General features: G+C 36.0%; 1 protein-coding gene across 5 annotated transcripts in view; it reads left to right on the forward strand.

The window, feature by feature from the left end:
• Positions 1-22,374, forward strand: part of Mbd5 (methyl-CpG binding domain protein 5) — a 479,901-nt gene that overhangs the window by 437,835 nt on the left and 19,692 nt on the right. For 4 of the 5 annotated variants that reach the window (XM_023721333.1, XM_023721332.1, XM_023721335.1 and 1 more), the window contains 3 exons: positions 3,707-5,842; positions 17,696-18,721; positions 20,412-20,620. In XM_023721333.1, the coding sequence (XP_023577101.1) occupies positions 3,707-5,842; positions 17,696-18,721; positions 20,412-20,620 (3,371 nt within the window). The remainder of the gene's footprint in view (positions 1-3,706; positions 5,843-17,695; positions 18,722-20,411; positions 20,621-22,374) is intronic. The other variant, XM_023721337.1, reaches the window with a different exon arrangement.

The raw sequence follows: 22,374 nt of genomic DNA on the forward strand, positions 1-22,374 counted from the left end.
CAGAATAAAATGTGGCTGAGCACCTAAGTATTTATTGATAAAGAACAGTCCATACTGTTCATATTTGCAGAGTTCAGAAAACTGGGGCTCATGAGTGGCGTCTGCAAAGCCTGCTGAGAGGCTTTATGGCAGGACTCAAGCTTGGAACAGCCATGGAAATAATAGACTTTAAATATATGAGAAGGATGGGAAAAGTATTTCTCAAAATGAGTGTAGTATAATTAAGGAATAATGTGGAAGCTTGAGTGGAAGGGTAAAAGGTGTAAGTACATTGTGTTCAGACGATCAAGAGTATTTAGATGCAGGATAGTTCAGCAGACTAAGCACCTGCTTAGGCAAGCTCAGGGACCTGGGTTCAATCCCTGACACCACAGGCTGTGCCGGCCCCACCCCCATGCACACTAAGCCAGCCAGTAAGACTGGGCGTGGTGGCATGTGCCTGTAATCCCAGCACTGGGGAGGCTGAGGACAGAAGGATCACTGTAAGTCCAAGCTGCATGGTGAGACCCTGTACCAAATACATTTAAAAAAGAAAAAGTATTTAGATGCAAAGAATAGATTCTACATGATGCAGATAATTAAAGATGTTTAGAACTCATGCAAACAAGAGTACAGAGAGAAATTTGGCAGTTGTTAGCACAGAAACTTCTAACGAGACAGTTTTTTGTTTTTTGTTTTTAATTAAAAAAACAAGTACAACAGCCAGGCATAATCCTGTGCACATTTGTGATCCTAGCACTCAGCAGGCTGGGGCAGAAAGATTACCATAAGTTTGAGGCCAGGCTGGGCTTCATAGTGAAATCCATCCTGCCTCCTAAAAAATATACTTGTAACGATTTAAAGATATATTTGATAGTAATAAATTATTTAAACTCCACACAACCCTGGCACCAAGCCTAGCGATATTTTACCTTGTGCACATTACTGTATACGTGTGTTTGTCCTTCTGTCTGCTACTGATCTCATATCACATTTGATCAGAATTTTACACATTTCTGTAAAGTTTACTTTTTTTATTTTATTGAGAAACAAATAGCAATGAGACAGTTTCAAAAGCAATTAGTAAGACCGTTTCAGTAATTAATACATTGCATATTTTTGTCTTCGTAATGGTTATTCATAGTACAAGATGCAGACATGCTATCCTGTCCAATCACTATTACTACAAATCTTTCTTCTCATTAAATTAAGAGAAAGTAGCTGTATATCTATCCTGTTTTGTATATACAGATACAAAATGGTCCTTCATTTGTATCCCCTTTAAAGTTTCTTTTGTTGTCTTTCTAAACACCCTCACAGGATCTTGACCTGGATTTTTTTTTATCACACCTCTACATAAAATTTAGTTGTTGAAATTATTTTATCTTGTACTTTTTTTTTAAAGCAGGATCTTGCTAAGCTGCTTGGGCAGGACTCAGGCTTGTGGTTCTCCTGCTGCAGCCTCCCGGAGCATGGGACTTACAAGCATGCACCACCATGCCGGGCGAAAGATAAATGTTAACTGTTACAGGCAGTACGGGGCCCAGCTCCATCCCTTTTTAAATAATGTATTTTGTTGTCAACTGCCACTGTTTTTCTGTCTTCAGACATAACATTTGCTCCCTAACTTTACACTGTTATCCTAAAGTGATGGTTTAAATAATTAACAATTCAAAAGACTCACCTACTTTTCACCCCTTATGTAAATATATAGACATTTATTTTGTTTTGATTTATTCTTTGAAAGGTTTTCTTGAATGTACATTCAAGTACCTGATTGATACATAGCATGTGCACTTGTCACTTAAGTGCTTTTGGTTCTTGTCACTGTAACATTGCCCTGACCTTTGTTTGTTGATTACTTAACTCCTGTTGTTTTAAATATGACTATTTTTCCCAGGCATGGAAGAAATCCTTTCTAAATCACAGTTATTATCTAAAATCTGTTAGTTGAATATACAAATGACACTGTCTATGTTTTTAATCACTGCACTGCAGATAATTATATAAACACATTAATATCTAAGAAAAGGTGCAATGAGGTGACTTTTTTATTAAACAACCAGTCCTATAATAATGTTAGTGATAATACTACATATGATATTCTCACTGTATGCCAAATACAATGCCCCACATATGTTTAATACATTACTTTCTAAACTACAAACTTTAAAAATCTCTCTAACAAAAAGTTAAACTTCAGTTGAATTTATCTACTGTTTTTATTGTTGCTAGCATTTCATATATTGTATCCCAAAATAACTCTATCAAAGAACTTCTATGATGCTAGAATCAGAAAGTTCATATTTCCCAAGAAAAACTTATTCACTGTTTTCCCTTACTCTACTGCAGTGCACCCTACCTAAACTTCTGTGTGCCTTAGGTTGTAAGTGGTACTCCTAGAAATTATTTCATTTGACCTGTACACTATCTAGAAAGTAAAAACATGTCTGAAATATATAATTCTTCTTTTAAGGAAGTAAACCCGTGATTGGAAGTAAAGAATGCCTACTAACATGCTTTGAGTCTCCAAGCAGGGCAGGCAGACACGTATGAATAGCATCACTTTCATCTCCTGTGCCCTAGTGGACTCGGTGGCATTTTCTCATGGAGCCCAGCTAGAGCTTAGCATCCTTTTCAACACAGCACTCTAAGGGGCCACCACAAATTGATGGAATTGGCATAAGAAACAAGTTTTATTTGCCATCTCTGATTTAGAAGGCACAACTTCATAAAATAGTTAAGGATCCTTTGGGGCTAAAAACTTAATCCTAGAATTCTGACATGATAGAGTGAAAATTCTGTGTGATGAACCAGCTTGCTTTTGTTGCCTGTATTCTGTCTGATCTCCAAAAGAACTGAAGGGACTCCACAAGTCAGCGCAGGAGAAATGCATTCATGTAAAAAGAGAATACTCAATGGGAAACCAGTACTGACGGTTTAGCACTCTGACTAAATTTTACATGAGAATTCTAGCCTAATAAAAGAACTGAAATTTTTTACCTAAGTTGGTTGATGACTAAAAGCTGTTTTTACAATAATCACTAATTAAGAGCAAAGAACTTATAGAACTACAGTGTTGTAAACATGATGTGAAACTAAACATGATTGCCGTATCATTGACTGATACTTGTCATTATTCTCATTTAAAAGACTTGGAATCCCATCCACTTAGTTCCCAAAAATTCAGCTTTAATCTCCCAATGAAAATGTTGGGATAAAAGTATATTGCTATAGCTACCTTTAGATGGTTTCAATAGAGTAACAAACATTTATAGGGTAACAAAATTTCTTGTGGAAATGGAAATTCATTTAAACCACAGAAGAAACTATTAGGCCACACAAATTACAATATTCGTTTATAACTATATGTTCTCAAAAATCTCAAGTCCAGTAAGATAATAATGTCTCCATTTCACATGGGGGCTGGCAGTGTTTATTTTGCATATTATAAATATCGTTAGAATGACCAGTGTCATCATGAATGGAGTTAGTTGCCCGAGTACTCTCAATATGTAGGAAGTGAAAAGATTACATATGCTTTAATTCAAAGGTTAACATAGCTTGGAGAGCATTTTTAAACTACATAGAGTCATAATTTTATTTGCAGATTTGTATTCCAGATGCTCTTCTTTCTTCTCCCTTCCTGATTTCCTCCTCTTCATCCCTCCCTGCCAGAACCAAAGAACTGAGACTACTGACAGAATTCTCTTTCTCTTTCACTCAGATGCAACTCCAGTAGTACCTTCACGGGCAGCAACTCCAAGATCAGTAAGAAATAAGTCTCATGAAGGAATTACAAATTCTGTAATGCCTGAATGTAAGAATCCTTTCAAGTTAATGATTGGATCATCCAATGCTATGGGGAGATTGTATGTACAAGAACTGCCTGGAAGCCAGCAACAAGAACTCCACCCTGTCTATCCCCGGCAGAGATTGGGCAGCAGCGAACATGGACAGAAATCTCCATTCCGTGGCAGCCATGGAGGCCTGCCCAGCCCAGCATCATCAGGTTCCCAGATTTATGGAGATGGCTCAATCTCTCCAAGGACTGACCCACTTGGAAGCCCAGATGTTTTCACAAGAAATAATTCTGGTTTTCATGGAGCTCCCAGTTCTAGTCCTATTCACCTGAATAGGACTCCTCTTTCTCCACCTTCAGTAATGCTTCATGGTTCTCCTGTACAGTCATCCTGTGCAATGGCTGGAAGGACTAATATACCTCTTTCCCCAACCTTGACTACAAAGAGTCCAGTAATGAAAAAACCAATGTGTAATTTTTCAACTAATATGGAAATGCCACGAGCAGTGTTCCACCACAAAGCACCCCAAGGCCCACCTCCCCCTCCTCCACCTTCTTGTGCTCTTCTGAAAAAGCCATTAACATCTGAGAAAGATCCACTTGGCATTCTTGACCCTATTCCTAGTAAACCAGTGAATCAGAACCCTGTTATCATTAATCCAACCAGTTTCCATTCAAATGTCCACTCTCAGGTACCTGTGATGAATGTAAGCATGCCTCCTGCTGTTGTTCCTTTGCCAAGTAATCTTCCTTTGCCAACTGTAAAGCCTGGTCACATGAATCATGGGAGTCATGTACAAAGAGTTCAACATTCAGCTTCAACCTCCCTTTCCCCTTCTCCAGTGACATCCCCAGTGCACATGATGGGGACTGGAATCGGAAGGATTGAGGCATCGCCCCAAAGATCACGCTCATCTTCCACGTCATCAGATCATGGAAATTTCATGATGCCACCTATAGGACCCCAAGCCACCTGTAGTGGTATTAAGGTTCCACCCAGGTCACCAAGGTCAACAATAGGGTCCCCAAGGCCATCAATGCCATCAAGCCCTTCTACCAAGTCCGATGGACATCATCAGTACAAGGATATCCCTAACCCATTAATTGCTGGAATGAGTAATGTACTAAATACTCCAAGCAGTGCAGCTTTTCCTAGTGCATCTGCCGGAAGTGCTTCTGTAAAGAGTCAGCCTGGTTTGCTGGGAATGCCTTTAAATCAGATCTTGAACCAGCACAATGCTGCCTCCTTTCCAGCAAGTAGTTTACTCTCAGCAGCAGCCAAAGCACAGCTAGCAAATCAAAACAAACTTGCTGGTAACAACAGTAGCAGCAGTAGCAATTCTGGAGCTGTTGCCGGCAGTGGTAACACTGAAGGACATAGCACTTTAAACACCATGTTCCCTCCTACTGCCAACATGCTTCTTCCAACAGGTGAAGGGCAGAGTGGTCGAGCAGCACTAAGAGATAAGTTGATGTCGCAGCAAAAAGACTCATTACGGAAAAGAAAACAGCCACCTACCACAGTGTTGAGTTTGCTCAGACAGTCTCAAATGGATAGTTCTACAGTTTCTAAGCCTGGACCTGACTTGCTAAGGAAGCAGAGTCAGGGCTCATTTCCCATCAGTTCTATGTCTCAGTTACTACAGTCTATGAGCTGTCAAAGCTCTCACTTGAGTAGCAATAGTACCCCAGGTTGTGGGGGCTCAAATACTGCTTTGCCTTGCTCTGCTAACCAGCTGCATTTTGCAGATCCCAATATGAACGCCAGTGTTCTGCAGAATTCACTGACACAGAATATACCTTTAAGAGGGGAAGCCGTGCACTGCCACAATGCAAACACTAACTTTGTTCACAGTAACAGCCCTGTTCCTAACCACCATCTTGCAGGTTTAATAAATCAGATTCAGGCTAGCGGGAACTGTGGGATGCTCAGTCAGTCGGGCATGGCTTTAGGAAATTCATTACATCCCAATCCACCTCAGTCAAGAATTTCAACGTCCTCCACTCCAGTGATACCAAACAGCATTGTTAGCAGCTATAATCAGACAAGTTCTGAAGCAGGTATGGTTTTATTAGAAAAAAGTACCCAAAGGTACTAAATTTTTCTACGCTTTTTTAAAAATTTGTACCAAAATATTTATTATAAGAAATCCTTTCCCCATTTTCTTCATTTCTTTAGTATTTATAATTTTATTTTACAGAATGCTAAAAATTTGTCTTTTGGAAAGAATAACAGCTAAGGGAAGTGTTTCCGTTACTTGTTGTCAATCTGTGTCATTTTGAATATTGTTCAACTTTCATTTAATAACCGTTGGACTGTAAACTGTAACAGAAGCCATAGAAGGCAGGGTTTCCTAGTTATGAGACGTGTCCTTGGTCTATGCCAGTACAAAAGCCGTTTCCTTAGCTTTGTGTGTATTCAGGTAAATGAAACTCACCTTGAAAAAATCCAAAAAGGCAAAGATAAATGGATATTATTTTTCTTGCTGCTGAACAGAAATAGGTTAATGGATAGGAGAAGGTAACTAGAAGTTGTATGAGATAGGAAGCTGTCTTCTAATGTGTTTTCTTATCCTAGTTTGCTATCTTTTTTTATTCTTTGTTTTAGAAAACTCAAAAATGGATATTGGCTACTTCCTTTTTTACAAAAAAGTAATAATTTAAGTTTCCTAATAAAAAAGGCTTGAAAACCTGATTTCTAGAATTTTTTGATCTTGAAAATGTTTTAAATTTTCTTACAGAATTAAACCATTATTTTTGCCATTGACATTAAGGTTTGAACCCAAATTTAATATAAACTGTCATGCACTATTAGTAAAGGAGACAAGTTTGTTTAAAAATAGAAATTAGAAAAAGAACCGTGTGTGATAGAATTCTCCAAAATTGTTACGAAACCTGTACTGAAGCACTACAGACATAAATTCATTGAGAGGTCAGCATATTTGCCTGTGAAAACATTAGAAAAAATTCAAAACCCAACACTAGTGATTGCAGATTTATAAGATATAACAGGGAAAAAGTAAAAGACAACTGTAGAGGCATTATAATTCATATTTGAAAAGAGTGGGCTTAAAAAACAGATTACTACTGGAAATGAGAAAATTCTGGGACCTTAACCAATAAGTTGTCGTGTGGATGATGTATAGACTATATTATAACGCTCTACTGGAAAAGCATGCTGTACATGTCTGTTGCTGTTGTGAAATCAAGTTTGTTTCTTCTAGTTTTGCCATCCTAACGCCTGCTATCCTTCACAACTTGTTATGTGTTATGTTTTGATGTCAGTATTTAATGAAGAATTATCCAATGACCCCTTTATGTTAAAAAGAATATAGGGTTTAAAAGATATGTGAAATGATCAACTTAAGGGTCCTCATGAAACTTCCTTCATACAGGGCCAGAGATATAGCTCAGCAGCGTAAGCACCTGCCTGGCAAGCACAAGGTCATGAGTTCAATTCCAGCTACCACAAAAAAAAAAGAAAAGAAAAACTTTCTTCTTTATGTGTTTAACAGAATAGTTACTCCATAAAGTGCTTCCAGCTTTTCGCTGAATATACCATTTTAGTTTATTTCACACAAATGAAATTTAATCTTATATATTTAAAAGATTGAAGTTACATGAAGTCCATAACTATTTCAAGATATGCCATATTTATTGAGCACATTTTCAATCATTTTGAAGAGACATTTTAGTCTCATTATGGTTTTGATCTTTCTTACCTCAGTTTACTTAATTTCAGGTCTAAAATCATATGTGCAAAGTGTATGTATTTTATTGAGAATGTATTTTAACCCATCTATAGTGCAAAAGACCCAACATTTATTTATATTCTTGTTTCTTCAGAGTGTCAAGTTTCAACTTACTTTATATCATCATGGTCACTTATTTTCTTGTTCCATGTATTTTATAAAACATCTGAACTGGAATGGCAGTGTTGGGGACGTTGAAGCGCATATTAAAAATTCATTAATGTAAGAAATGTATTAGCATATAAATAGCTAAAAGGAACAAGAACAAATGTCTCCTAATGATACAAAAGTGGCTAATCTTGTGTAAGCTTATAACATATGCCTTATAAAAATCTAGGTCAGTAAGAGTTTTTGAAATATTAAACCTAGTAAAAGTTAATGTTAATTAATGTACATAGGTTTGATTACAGCTGGTATGAAAATGGCTTGATTTACCAATTAACATAACTCTTCTGATGAGCTAAATATTAAGGTATTTAATGCTATGTTTTTCTTTGCTGTGTAGCATATTGCATATGAATGTACTGTCATAATTCTCTCACCTAAATATCAATTCCACTGACATGTATTCATTCATCAAATAATCATTGAGGCAAGGCATTCAGAATGACACAACAGATGAGACAGCTATCTCTTGTAAGATTTTTGCTAGATATTCTTAACATATCAGTAAGACACTTAGAAAAAACATTCTTAAAGTGTTGCCTATTCTTATAATTGGTTATCTGTCATGTGCCAAGGGGTTTACCTATGTTATCTACAATCTGCAATTTTCCAGAGTGTAAGGTATTTTTCTTAAGAAGAAACTGAGCCTCAGAAAATTTAGCTGTCAAGGATCATCTGTAACTTGAGTCAGAATCTGAACACAGTTCAGCTGATTCTAAAGCTCATTTTCTTTCAACTGCTTCAATTATTCATCTGAAACATTTAATGTTCAAAAATATTTTTCATTTCAAAATCTTTTAAAATGTTCAATAGATAATTAAAGTACATTAATGCATATTAGAAGCCACATTTGCAAATTCTTGGGGTACTTTTACACAAAAGCACTTATTTTTGCCTTCTCTTGAGACTCTGATTTCATAGCATACAGTGATACAGTGTTTTCTGTCAGTGCACATGAAATGTCCAAAATACCACTAGCACTGCCCCTTACTTGTTCATCACAGGTAGTGATCTTTCTGTTAATGAATTATCACATCACTCTGAAAAGAATGTGTTTTCTAATGGTCCTGTGTGAGTAGACCTTTGAAAGAGGTGACCGCAGAGGCCACTGACGATGTTCCAATCATGGCAAATGGTAAGGGTAAAAGAGACCCACAAGTAACAGAATCCAGCTGCACTCCATGGTGACAGCCTAGACCCAACTCAGGGGACCTGCTCGATTCAGTGCCTTTTTTTACTCTCCTGAAGGCAGTTCAAAAATAGTACATTAAGACGTTATTTAAGATAAGAAATGACTTGCTCTGAAAATGCTTGATATAATTAGTAATCCATTTTTAAAACTCCTTTTAAAGTCCTCAAATATTTTTAAAACCCCACATATTGCTTTCTTTAGGACTACAGTGTACTCTGTCTTCAGTTACATTGAAAATGTGCTACAACTCAAGCACAGGAATTGAAGGCAAGTACTATGCCAAAAGGCAGATAAAAGATACAAAATATTTGAAAAATATTTAAAACTTAGACTATATAGGACTTTATTCATTTTATTTGGGATTTTCAAATTTCCTTTCCACTAATGCTTCTAAATACTCTGTACTGTGAACATGTACAAATTTCTACTAGCATTCTGAATATCAAATTACAAATGAAGCTTAATGCTTCCATACACCAGATTTAGATCCTGACAGTGGGACATTTTGTGATGTGCCTCAAATTACAAGATGACTCTGGTGAATCTGGCAACCAAACCCAAATTTCCTAATTCTCACACCAGACAGTCAAACTGCTGAACATAGGTGTCTCCTGAAATCAGTGGTATACATTTAAAACTTTCAGTTTTTAAAGACACAAACGGCAGCCCATACATGGTTCCAGCACTTGCCCTGTGCTGTTCTGGCTTAGGGAAGAATCTAAAGCAGGTGCCTTGGCTAGCAGACATCGAAGGTCCCTGCTCTCTGGGACCTCTCACTCCTGCACACCGGCTTACTGCACAGCGAAATGCCTGTGCCCGTGACCCAGCCTCTGCAGAGGACTCTGCCCTCTCTACGTCCACACAACTGTCTCCTGCCTGACCCTGTGATTTTCCACAATTTGCAGCGAAAAAAAAAGAAATTTAGGTTATTCTGACAACATGCTTAATAACACCCTTGCCTTCTTCCAAAATGATAGCTATTAAATATAACGTTTTCATTTGAAAGTGTGTCTTATATTCTATTTTTTCTAATACAAAGTAATCAATTTTTCTAAGCACCTGAAAATATAACCCTCTGAGGAGACAGAGTTTGAGTTTGTGACAAAAGAGAAAATAATTCAATTTTATTTGCCTTAATTCTTAAATATATACATTGACTAATAAAACTATGAATAAATATATGTTCATGATTATTTATATATATATATTTTTTAAACTATGCAAAAGAGTGTTTTATTTTAACACAATGCATTGATTGTGACTCAGGACAGCCTTTGCAATGGTAGGTGTGAAACAGCTGGGTAGTAAAAACGTGAACATTTGCTTTGGGTAAAAGCAAAGGAAGTGAGTTAGGAGTTCTTGTTTCATGTGTTTTGTGTCTGCTTGTTTGGTTTAGGTTGTTTTGGTTGTATGTTATTTATTCTCAAGACATGCAAGTTAAAAAAAAAAAAGGGGTCGGGGAGTCATCATGCCCACAGTTCCTAGATGAGGCTACAAGAGCCGAAAGGTTAGGGATGCAGGTGCTCACGGACAGCTGCACTATGGGCATGGGGGTTTGTGACTCCGTAATAGTTTCTGTTAGAAGTATTTTCCCTCAGATTTTTAAATGCCTCAATTTTATTACCCCTTTGATGCACAAGGCTTATAAATCAAAAATTGCCCTCTGCTCTTGTTAACAAATGAAATTATATTAAATTCTGGATTGTGTGATTTTTAAAACATTTATGTCTATTTTAAATTTTTGAAAAATGAGCCATTTTTTCTTCACTGTAAGATATTTGTACTGCACATAATGTCTTGTTTTAAAGTTTCCTAACATGAGGGTTTACATATTCCAGGTTTAATATTGCTTTGTATACAAAAGAAGAGCTAAAGTATGTTTGACTTTAGACATTGAGTCTGTGTAATCCAAGGTAATAACAGAACTCAGAGTGGATATGTTTGTTGATTCATTGATATATTTTGTACTTTTCAAGAAATAAATTGTCCCAGTGTGTAAATTGGGCGATTTTATTCTATTCCAACACTAAGCTCACTTGTAAAACTACTAGAAATCTTTAGTTTTCTGAGAAATACTTAAGCCTTTTAGTGAAATCCAATAGTCAAAAAACACGTAAGCAGTTTCAAAAGGTCCCAAATTCTAGGAGGTAATGTCAACTCTATAAAAATTTGGCTCATAAGGGGGCCGGAGAGATGGCTCAGTAGAATAAGCGCTTCCCTGGCAAGTGCAAGGGCCTGAGTTCCATCCCTGGTGCCACCAATAAATAAATAATTGGCTCATAAAAAATAACACTGCAAAATGTTCCTGTGGTTTCCTCAAAATGCATTTATTTCCACATGCATGTAGTACTAAGTGAATCAAATCTTAATTTGAATTATTATAAATAATCCTAGGAATTTAACAATAACACCAGCCAAGCAAAGTGTAAAGGTATTTTCAAATTATTGAAATTCCAACAAATTCACTGTAACTCGCCTCTTCATGAAACTAGAGAGCAGATGCCTAGGTAGTTGCTAAGGACTCAGGCACTCCAAGTGTTGGAACCAGTCCAGAGAAGCACGGAGTATTTACTTCAGATCCATGGGCACAAGAATAAGAGAGGGTCAAATGGGGCTCTGTGTTACACAACTGCTCAGGGACCCCTTTCACAGCGTATCACAGCGTAATCTCCCCAAAACAGCTCTAAGACCATTCGCCAGGAACTCAGCAACAAGAGTCATGATCCTAAGTAGTGAGGTTTTTCAACTTGTTTTGCTTCCTGCAATAATAAATTTTCCACTAGAAATATGTAACAAAAGTTTTATGAGAGAATACGTAAGGTGTACTTTCATGTTTTCAGTCCCATTCTCTTTTGTCTTAGTCCATTTCTCTTTTAATGACAGTGATGATGACACACTGAAATGATTTAGCACCCACCAACAGACCATGACCCAGCACCCATCAGAAACAGAATCTTCACAAAATAATACTGTAGATATATAGTGTTCCTTGCATTTTAATATTTCCCTAAAAATAGTGGTTGAGGCATACTAAATGATTTTGCAACCCACCGATATCTCAGTAGTGTCTTAGAATATTCATAGGGTAATTCACCTTTTATCGAACACCTAGGATGTGCTAGGCACTGTTTTAGACTACAGTACAGTAGAATATAGTTTAATGCTGCAAAGTTGACCATATTTTTAGAAACAGCATTTTCTCTGCTTTCTAAACAAAACTTCCTACCAGAGTATTAATAAAGCATCTTAGTGGTTGCACGTGCATAGTTAGAAAATAGAAATTCCAGCAAGCAAGAGACTTAACCTGCTTTCTCCAATCTTGTTTTTTCACAATAAATATTAACAAAATTTGACAGAAGCAATTAAAAAAACAACTTCGTTACTCGAGCAATTTGAAAAAAACAGCCATTTTTCAGTTAATTCCAGCAGTTTTCAGAATAATTCTGGGTTTTGAAGGGAATGTGATTGGACGCAGCACACACAAGTCGCTTCACTATTTCATCACCACCTCAAGCCTGAGCTCCTCCCTGCAGCCATGACTGTGCAGGTGCCTCATCCTAAGGTGTAAGCTACATCCTTCCGGTCCTTCCCACTTGCCTTTCTTCTCAGCACTGTCACCCTGTTCTGAGCAGAGAGCATTTCCTGAGATGTTGTCATTGTGCCCTTCCCCATCTTTTCACTTTTTCTGAGCTATTTGATGATGGGTCTCTTCTTCCCTTCCTCTTGGGGAAGAAGTAGTCTCCAATCCCTAGATCTTTTTCTTATAAAATAATGCTAGGACTTTATATCCAAGTCCGAAGGACAACAATAGGGATTGATATACTTCAGTAAATACACATTACAATGCATTATTACTAAAGCTTGAGAGTAAGTCTTACTGGAATGCCTAGTCTTACAAAAGTCATCTTTCAGTTTATTGTTATAATTACAAATTAGTTCTCTCAATACAGAAGATAAAAAATTGTGGGATTGGAAAGTGAATTAGACTTACTAGGTCATCATATTTCCTCATCTCTGGAAGCACTTTTTATTTTGGATTGCTGTTGACCCTGTTTACAATGAAAGTGTACTTCCAAAGCAAATGACAAAGGTTGAGTGGTGCAAATACCTTCTGTATGACTCATTTCTTAGGTTCATGAATTTTATGAATAAAAATAAGTATTCAGGCATATATTTTAGAAAGTTCCTAAACATACTGTGTAATAAAAATTGGAGATATAGTACAAACCAGTATAGTACATTTTGAAATAATTGATCTGCTTGGTATGAACTTAGTGCTCTTTTTTTATGCATAAATACATATTTAGGAAGCATAGAAGAACTTGGCACAAAATGAACAATTGCTTTCTCAAGGAATGTTTGTGACCAGGAGGAAAAGAAACCTAAAAAAGTACATTACTTCACTTTGAAAAATCAGTTCTAAAATTGGAGGAAGTATATGTTCTCAGGGATTAAATTAATAATGTTAGAAAAATATCTCTTGAAACCCTTGAAATTTTTACTGATGGCTATTTCTGTATACACACATAAAAGTATAAACAGTATTACAGAGTCCTGTACATTTGGAAATTTACCCTGTGATTTACCATGTTCCTCATAAGACTAGATCATATGATAGCTAGGTGTCTAGGAATGGGATCCAGCATCTGTGGAGCTGATTTGAGTACAGTTCCAGTGCCCCAACACATGTGCATGTGCGCACACACGCGTGCACACACACTTTATAAGCAACAAAAGCAGTGAGTAAAAGAAATTGCGAGTTCTTCATGGCTGGTATAAAATAATAGTTTTTTCCAGTTAAAAGATTTTTATTTAGTACCATGTTCCAGTATTCCAACTGCCTTTGAGTTTTTTGACTGTTAAATATTTAATGAATAATTTACTGTTTAAGAAACTCTTAACTTCTTTCCTTAAACATAAAATATCTTGGCTACAAAACATCTTTATATGCTTCAACAAACCATAATGTTTCTATGCAAAACTATGAAATAAGTGTGCCAGACCGTGCCTGTTCAACATAAAGCAGTCCAGAAATAAACTGTCTCCAAATTTCCCTCCAGGTGTAAGAATTCATGCGAATTCACATTCCTCTTTCAAGGGCCCCAAGCATTAATGAATAACTTCAAGAACTAAGTGTACATTGGGATGGGTCTGTCCTACAAAGTGGTTCTAACTTCTTAGAGTACCTGGCAGGCTTTCTAAGGTAACTTGCCATCTTCTGTCATCAGCTTTGCAGTATCCCTCACCTCCTGGCAGTGGACCAATATACTAGAGAGTCAGTTTTCATTTTCTCTACGTGCATGCTCACACACATTACCAAGTTGATTTCCAGGAATTTAATGCAAATACTATTGTCAATATATTCATTCTACCAAGAAACATTTTCTGAATGTCATCCATGTGTCAAAGGCTGTGTATGTTAGGTCTTGATATACAAGGGAAGTAAGAAGTAAGTCTTGCCTTCAATGGTTTAGAAAGATGATGACTTCAGCTTTCTTCACTGTCTGTAAGGCAGCACATTAACCCTGGGCAGAGGGAGCTGGAATATGGGAAAGGCAAACTCATATTTTCAGTCATTTTTCTTTTGGAGGCACATAGTACTCTTACCTTCCATCTACCACATTATCTCTTTGAATTTAAGAAAAAAAAAAAAAAAGCATTGTGTGTCTACTGAGAAGCCCTTGTTATCCTTTCACGTCTCAGATCCCAGCTCAAATGTTACTACTTATGTGATTTTCTCTGACACTTCAGTTTTATAATTGTCCCCTTGTTAAATATACCGCTTGTAGCTGTACATATTGCTTTATAGTTATATTAGCTTGCACATGAAAAGAGCCTTAAATTTTCTTAGTTTAAAACTCAGTGAATGTAGATTTTACATAGAAAAAAAAAAAAACAGATTTGTCTTCATCTTTGTACCCAAATTAGAAATTTCTGCAAGAAAGGGCAGGATTTTTTTACATTTGTATCCCTATTTCTACCATCTAGTAGAGTATACCTGTTTATTGATTTGTTGAAAATTAGGGGAAAAATACAGCTTGATCTATATATTATCTTTAAAAAGCTTATGATACTCACCACTTTCCTGTTCATAAGGCAAAAATACACCCAGGGTAACTATGCATTTTTATTGTAATTCCCCAAGAATACTTATATGGAGAACTATAAAAGTAATGTTATCACTAAATGACTACTTTCTTGAACCTAAATATGGGGGCTTCTCTCCTACAAATTAAAGATCATAAGCACTGTTAACCCTTAAGGAAAATATCTACAAAATGTCATGTATGTGCTAATGTATTTTGAAACTGTGCTTTGCTGATAGAACAGTGATACCTACATTCAAGTATAGCATTATTATTAAACAGGTAGGAAAAAAATGCCACTGACAGTGATTACCAGTGAGACTTTTATCATCTCTTTTAAAAAGATCGTTTCCAAATGCAAATAATGCACAGTACCTATGTAAGGAAATAGCACCAAGATTTAAGAGGCAATGAAATATTTAAGGTGTTGATTGTTTTGTAAAAAGAGTCTGGATTAATATTTAAAGAATTGTATACAATATGCCTCCTTCAGCATTTGATATGTCTTCTTACCCTAATCTTTATGAACATAGTTATTATTTCATGATATTTCATAAATATTTATATATTTTAAAGAGATTTTTTTTTAAATCTTACCTTTAAATAAAACACTAAGAGCTTTAAAAACAAAAAGGTACCATAATGGATAAGGAAAACTTAAAAATGCTTGCTGTGAAGATATTTTGTAAGGTATGTTGCAAATGCTTATACTTCTGTTACTGCTACTAATGTCAGTTATAACAATGATGTTAACTTTTTTCATTGGTGTAGGCTTTTACTCCTTTTACTTACATTTTATTCTCACAATCATGCTAACATTACATTTTTTTCCTGGGAAAGTAATTCAATGGTATCAATAAAGATATTCATCCCTGCACTGTAATGTGATAATAAAATGTCAAAATACACATGTCAAACTTTATTAGAATGGTTCAATAAATGTGATGAATCCATATACTACACAATGAAAAATACATTTACAAAGTCTGTATCAAGGAAATATTGTGTTATTCTATCAGGTAAAAACAAGAATATAAAATTATAAGTATGGAAACACTTCTGTGTATTTGGATAAGGCTTCAATGCTAACATGGAAGAAGCATTCAAATGTTTCAGATAATGTAATAAATAATACAGAGTTTATATTATTTAAACTAATATAAGTTTATTAGTTTAAAATTTAAAGCACATACTTATAGTGACAAGATACATGTATCATGTAAAACAAATGCATCTGTTCAGGGGAAGTTCTTTAACACAAAAAGTGACTATAGTTATCAGTAGAATGTGCTTTCTGTCTTCCCTACCGCACTCACTCCTAGAGACCTAGATCACCGGGGTGAGTGCACAGCATAACTGCTGCCCAGGTTGCACCTCAAGTGATGAATTTTCAACTAGTCTGGCTTCTTAGGGTACTTGTATTGGTATATTGTAATGTTTAGTTTGTTTGGTTCTTTTTATTTCTCCGGATAATTGTACTATGTAGCTTTGGTTGAGAATCACTAATGCACTGATAACAACTGAAATTTTATATTTCAAAACATTAAATATCTTGAATGTTCGTCTTTAGTGTAAGACTTTCAAGAGTAAAAATGCTATTTGGATGAGGTCTGATCTAATTTAAGAAATCATAGATAAAAACATTTTGTATTATCAGAAAGACAAAGATTACTATTTTTATTAGTTGTTTAAAAATCATGGTAAAATACAGTGTTGATGATAGATGCTTACTGCATGTACAAATGTAAACTGTGTACCAATCAGCTTCACAGGAGGGTAGTTCAACAATATGTATTCAAAGCTTTTAAAATATGTAAATATTTTTATCCCAGGAATTCCATGTTCAAGAATATATCTTTAGAAAACAATCAGGCAAAATGACAAAGATACATTAATAAAAATGATTATCACAATGTGGCCTACCTATAGTAGCAAAAAATTGGAAAGCACTCATGACTGGATAAGATAGATAGATAGATAGACAGACAGACAGACAGACAGACAGGCGATCAGTATATGGCACTAGTAAAATGATTCTATGGGCTATATGTGAGAATGGAATGACATTCTCATTACATTTACTAATGAAAGAATTTACAAAATGATTTGAAGTTCTACCATTTTCTATGATTCTTTTATTGTTAAATATATGTGTATGTATTTTCATATGTACATATATGTCTGCAAATGTATATACCTATATGTGTGTGGGAAAGCCCAGAAAGCTACACACTAAAATATTAATAGTAATCTCCATTAGGTACATTTTATTTTCTGCTTTATACTGATGTATATATTCTAAGTTTGTGGGGATTCTGCTTTTTTACCATTAAAAGCAGGTACTAGTTTTGTAAATTAAGACCAAAAACTAAAATGATGAACACTAGTTATTCACATCTACCCAACTGAATGAGCTACAGCAGATTCTCCCAGCATCCTTTATCCAGCACCCAGCCACCTCGCTTCTCTTCTCTACTTGTCTCTTTGCCTATTTCATACCCAGCATCATTTATTTCTTAACATGTCAAGCTTTTTCAGTACATTTATTTTCAAATTAAATTAAGTTCTATTAACAGATGTCAAATCATCTCTCATATAATTAGTGCAGTTAATGAAGGTGCCTTGTAATAAATGCTATATGTTGAAATGTATTATCGTGCATTGGAGGGACTGTCTTCTCAGTATCTGTAATAACTGGGTTTCTTTTCCCCTGTTTCAGGTAGCGCAGGCCCATCTGCCTCTATAGCCATAGCTGGCTCCAGTCATCCTGCTATCACAAAGACAACATCTGTTCTCCAAGATGGAGTCATAGTCACCACTGCAACTGGAAACCCCCTGCAGAATCAGCTGCCCATTGGGAGTGATTTTCCTTTTGTTGGCCAGGAGCACGCACTTCATTTTCCATCCAACAGCACTTCAAACAACCATCTTCCACACCCCTTGAACCCCAGCCTCCTCAGTTCTCTACCTATCTCTTTGCCAGTGAATCAACAGCATCTCCTAAACCAGAATCTATTAAATATCCTCCAGCCTTCAGCAGGAGAAGGCAAGTCTGAGATCAACCTCCACCCTTTAGGTTTTCTCAACCCAAATGTAAACACTGCTTTAGCTTTTCTCTCCGGTGACATGGATGGACAGGTATTACAGCCTGTTCACTTTCAGCTCTTAGCAGCCCTGCTTCGGAACCAAGCCCAAGCAGCTGCCATGCTTCCCCTGCCATCTCTCAATCTGACTATCTCAGATCTTTTGCAACAACAAAATGCCCCTTTGCCCTCATTAACACAGATGACAGCCCCATCAGACCATTTGCCAAGCAATCAGTCAGACAACAGTCGAGCTGAGACCCTTTTAAGCAGCCCCCTGGGGAACCCTTTACCAAATTTTGCAGGCAGTGACACTACTTTTAACCCCCTATTCCTCCCAGCTGTCACTGGGGCCTCAGGATTAATGGCCTTGAATCCCCAGCTGTTGGGAGGTGTCCTGAACTCAGCATTGGTCAACACTGCTAATCATCCAGAGGTTTCCATAGCAACCTCCTCCCAGGCAACCACTACCACAACCACTACATCATCAGCAGTGGCAGCACTGACTGTCTCAACACTTGGTGGGACAGCAGTGGTGTCAATGGCAGAAACATTGCTGAATATATCTAATAATGCTGGGAATACACCTGGTCCAGCTAAACTCAACAGTAACTCTGTGGTGCCACAGCTACTTAACCCTCTACTGGGGACAGGTCTGCTTGGTAAGTTAAATTTTTTCACAAATTTTTTTAAAAAGAACGTTTTTCTATTTCTATTTTCTCCTTTTTAAAAACTCCATTTTATCACACTATTTTTAAAAATGTTTTTGTTATGTCACAGCTTGCTTAAGGATCTAAATATAACAACACCCACACACAACCATAGTTGTACAAACATGAATGACTTTTTTCCTTTATTCTAGCAATACTAAATACCATTTTAATCTGCTTTCTCTTCTAATTCTGATGCCACCTAAACCTTTACCTACCCATCATTCTCTTAACCCAAGGAGAGTCTTATGTTCAAATGTTAGCACAGGTACATCTTAAAAATAACTTATTTCAATTCTAATTGGTGTGGCATCACAGGGTTGGTATGAGCAGCTGCACTGTGGATGGGACAGTCTGAGGAAGTGTTTTCCAGGCAAACACTAAATAAACAAAACTAAATGCTTTTCCAGCAAAATAAAAACTATAAAAACACTCAAAGCTGAAGTTTACCCAACGTCAAGGAAATAGTCTCTCTAGCTGCTTTTAGATTTCCTCAGGCCAAATTATTGCTTTAGATTTTTATGTCTTAAAAACAAATTCCTTCATGTCCATTAGCCTATCACAAATAAGTTAGAAAATAACAAGTGGATTTCACTGATAGATACAAGCAACTGTAGCATAACGTACAAGGTTGGTGTCCATAAAGTCTAGAAAAGTCCATTTGTCTATGGTGGTATCACGGGCATCTTCAATATGTAAAGACATTTTATAACTATTTTTCTACATTTTATGGACACTTTAATAACATAGCTTAACTAGTTTTATGCTTTAAAATTACTGTTAAATAAGCTAAAAAAAATCACAGATCTATAAATTTCAAATTACAGGACAGGGCTCAGGGATGTGGCTCAGCAGCACAGTGGCTGGCTAGCAAGCATAAGGCCCAGAGTTCAGTTCCCAGTACCAAGAAAGAAAATAGGGGAAAAAAAAAAAAAGGACCAAATTACAGGAAAATTTCTGTGACATTGTTCTCAGAATAATTTCGGTAATTTCAAAACAATTTTGAGTTCTAAGTAAAAATTTATTTCCTAATACTTAAGATGCATATAATCCAATTAATGCCAGTAATTAATATATTTAAATAATATTTTTATTACTGATATTTTGTATTGTTAGTCTTCTTAAGAATTTCAATTTTAGGTGACCAATCTTTTACTGCACATACAGTGTACATTTCTAAACTAAATCTCTTATTTTATTTAGAGGTATTTACTGATGATTATGGCTTATGAATGAAATTTTATAAACCAAGCCTGATCATGCCCACCCATTTTAATCATCTAGTCAATCATTTGTGATTACTAAAATATTTTAGGAAAAATTTAACCTTTAATTGTACATATTCTAATAAAAATAGAGAAAATGAATCATATAATCCTGAAGCTTAATATATAACATGGCTAATGAATAGAGCAAGGGCTAGTCTTTACGTGGTATAAAAAATGTTAACCTAATTAAGGAAGATAACATTAAATAGTAAAACTATCTGTTCCTTACCGCTTAGACCCTGAGAAGAAAACAGAGAAATTATCCACGTACATTTAGGTTTTAGTTTTTGTTTCAGAAATTCTCAGGTTTGAAGATAGGCATAGGTTCTCTGAAGAATCACATTAATTTATATTTTATGTTTTTCAAACTGTAGGTGATATGTCATCAATAAACAATACTTTGAATAACCATCAACTGACTCATCTACAGTCGCTGTTAAACAACAATCAGATGTTTCCTCCAAATCAACAGCAGCAGCAACTTCTCCAGGGGTATCAGAGTCTCCAGGCCTTTCAAGGACAGCCCTCCGCCCCTTGTCCAGCTAACAGTAACCCCATGGCTTGTCTGTTTCAGAACTTTCAGGTACTTTCCGTCTTTAAGCCACTTGAGTAGAAAACAATGTCTGGGTTTGTTTAGACTTTAGGGACAGGATGAAAAAAAGTAGGTAGTGTACACTTTTATCACTATTTATTGCTATTTCTCATGAGTATCAAATATTCCGGTCTTTCCCATAAAGGTCATTTTACTTTGTCTGAAGCAATAGTCCATTTGGAGCTTTGAGTAAAAAATGAATGTGTCTCCCCTTAAATCCTTTTGTTTCTTGTTGCTTTATGCTTAAGACTCATGCCCTTAACCTATGGACCGGCTTCCCTCTCCAGCCTTCTCCTTCTGGCTTCAGCCACATGACCTTAATTTTTTTTTTTTTTTAATGTATTTAGTACAGGGTCTATAGGGTCTCACTACACAGATCGGACTTGTAGTGATCCTCCTGTTTTCAGCCTCCCAAGCACTGGGGTTACAGGTGTGCACCACCACGCCCAGTTGCAGTTGCTGTCTCAGCGCACCCTGGGGGTGGAGCCGGCATGGCATACTGGGAATCGAACCCCTATCCCTGTGTCTGCCTAAGTAGGCACTTTAATCTGCTGAGCTATCTGGCTGGCCCTAGTTCTATAAAAAGAATAAATTCCTTTTAAATTAAAAAATTAGATGGAAAGAGTAACATTAAGTAAACATAAGAACACAGTATAGAATTGTGTGTGTGTGTGTGTGTGTGGTACTTGGAATCGAACTCAGGACCTTGCACTTACCAGGCAGGTGCTTCTGCCACTGAGCTATCTCCCCAGCCCCCTTACAATATAGAACTTTTAATATATAAAATCTTAAAATAAAGGAGATTCTCTAAAACACAAAATGTGTCAAAAGAAAAAAGTAACAATTGATTATAAAAAAAAAAAACTTTAAATCTTTTCATGATCAAGGATAGTCTACTCAAAGTAAAAGAAAAATGCTGACTACCTGAAAATATTTTTATAATGCATACTCTAATATAAAATGTTTCTATAAGCAGAAAATGAATAATTTACTTAAAAATGCAAAAGGATATAAGCCCATAATGCACAGAAAATCAAAGATAAATTATTAGTACATATATGAAAAGAATAATTAGAAATTACACAAATTTTTTTAACCATGTTTGTTTGTTTTTTGCGGTACTGGGGATTGAACTCATGACCCTATGCTTGCCAGGCAAGCACTTATTCTAGTGAGCTATCTCCCCAGCCCCCGAAATTACACAGATTTTAACAATAGATTGGGAATAGCCTTTGCTAACAAGGATATGAGAAAAGAGATTCTCCCAGATTACTATCTGTGAGAATATTTGTTTTGTTCTTTTCGAGGATAATTTAGTAGCACATCAAGTTTTTAAATATATAGATCCTTTGACTCAGAAGTCCAACATCTAAGTGTCTATTTAAGACAAGTCTAAAAATGTTGGCAAAATAATTGCTACCAAAATATTCATTACATTATTTGTAGTGTTAGAAATTATAAACCACTTAAGAATTCATCAGTATGGAAACAACTGAACATGTTATGGTATATACATCTACCTACGAGCATAAATATCAAGTAGACTTACACAGTCCAACACAGAAAGGTCTGTAAGACTACAAGACTCCAATGCACAGTATTTCTACAACAGCACTACAATATAATTCAATATAGGAAAAAAGGAAGAAAGAACAATAGTATTCACATATATTTGTGTAATAATTCAGAAAGGAGAATGATGTTCTCAGTCCTATCACCAGGACAGCAAGTAAAACAAAGTTTGA

The sequence above is a fragment of the Octodon degus genome, unplaced genomic scaffold (genome assembly GCF_000260255.1).
Source record: "Octodon degus isolate 3935 unplaced genomic scaffold, OctDeg1.0 scaffold00082, whole genome shotgun sequence".
NCBI lineage: Eukaryota > Metazoa > Chordata > Mammalia > Rodentia > Octodontidae > Octodon > Octodon degus.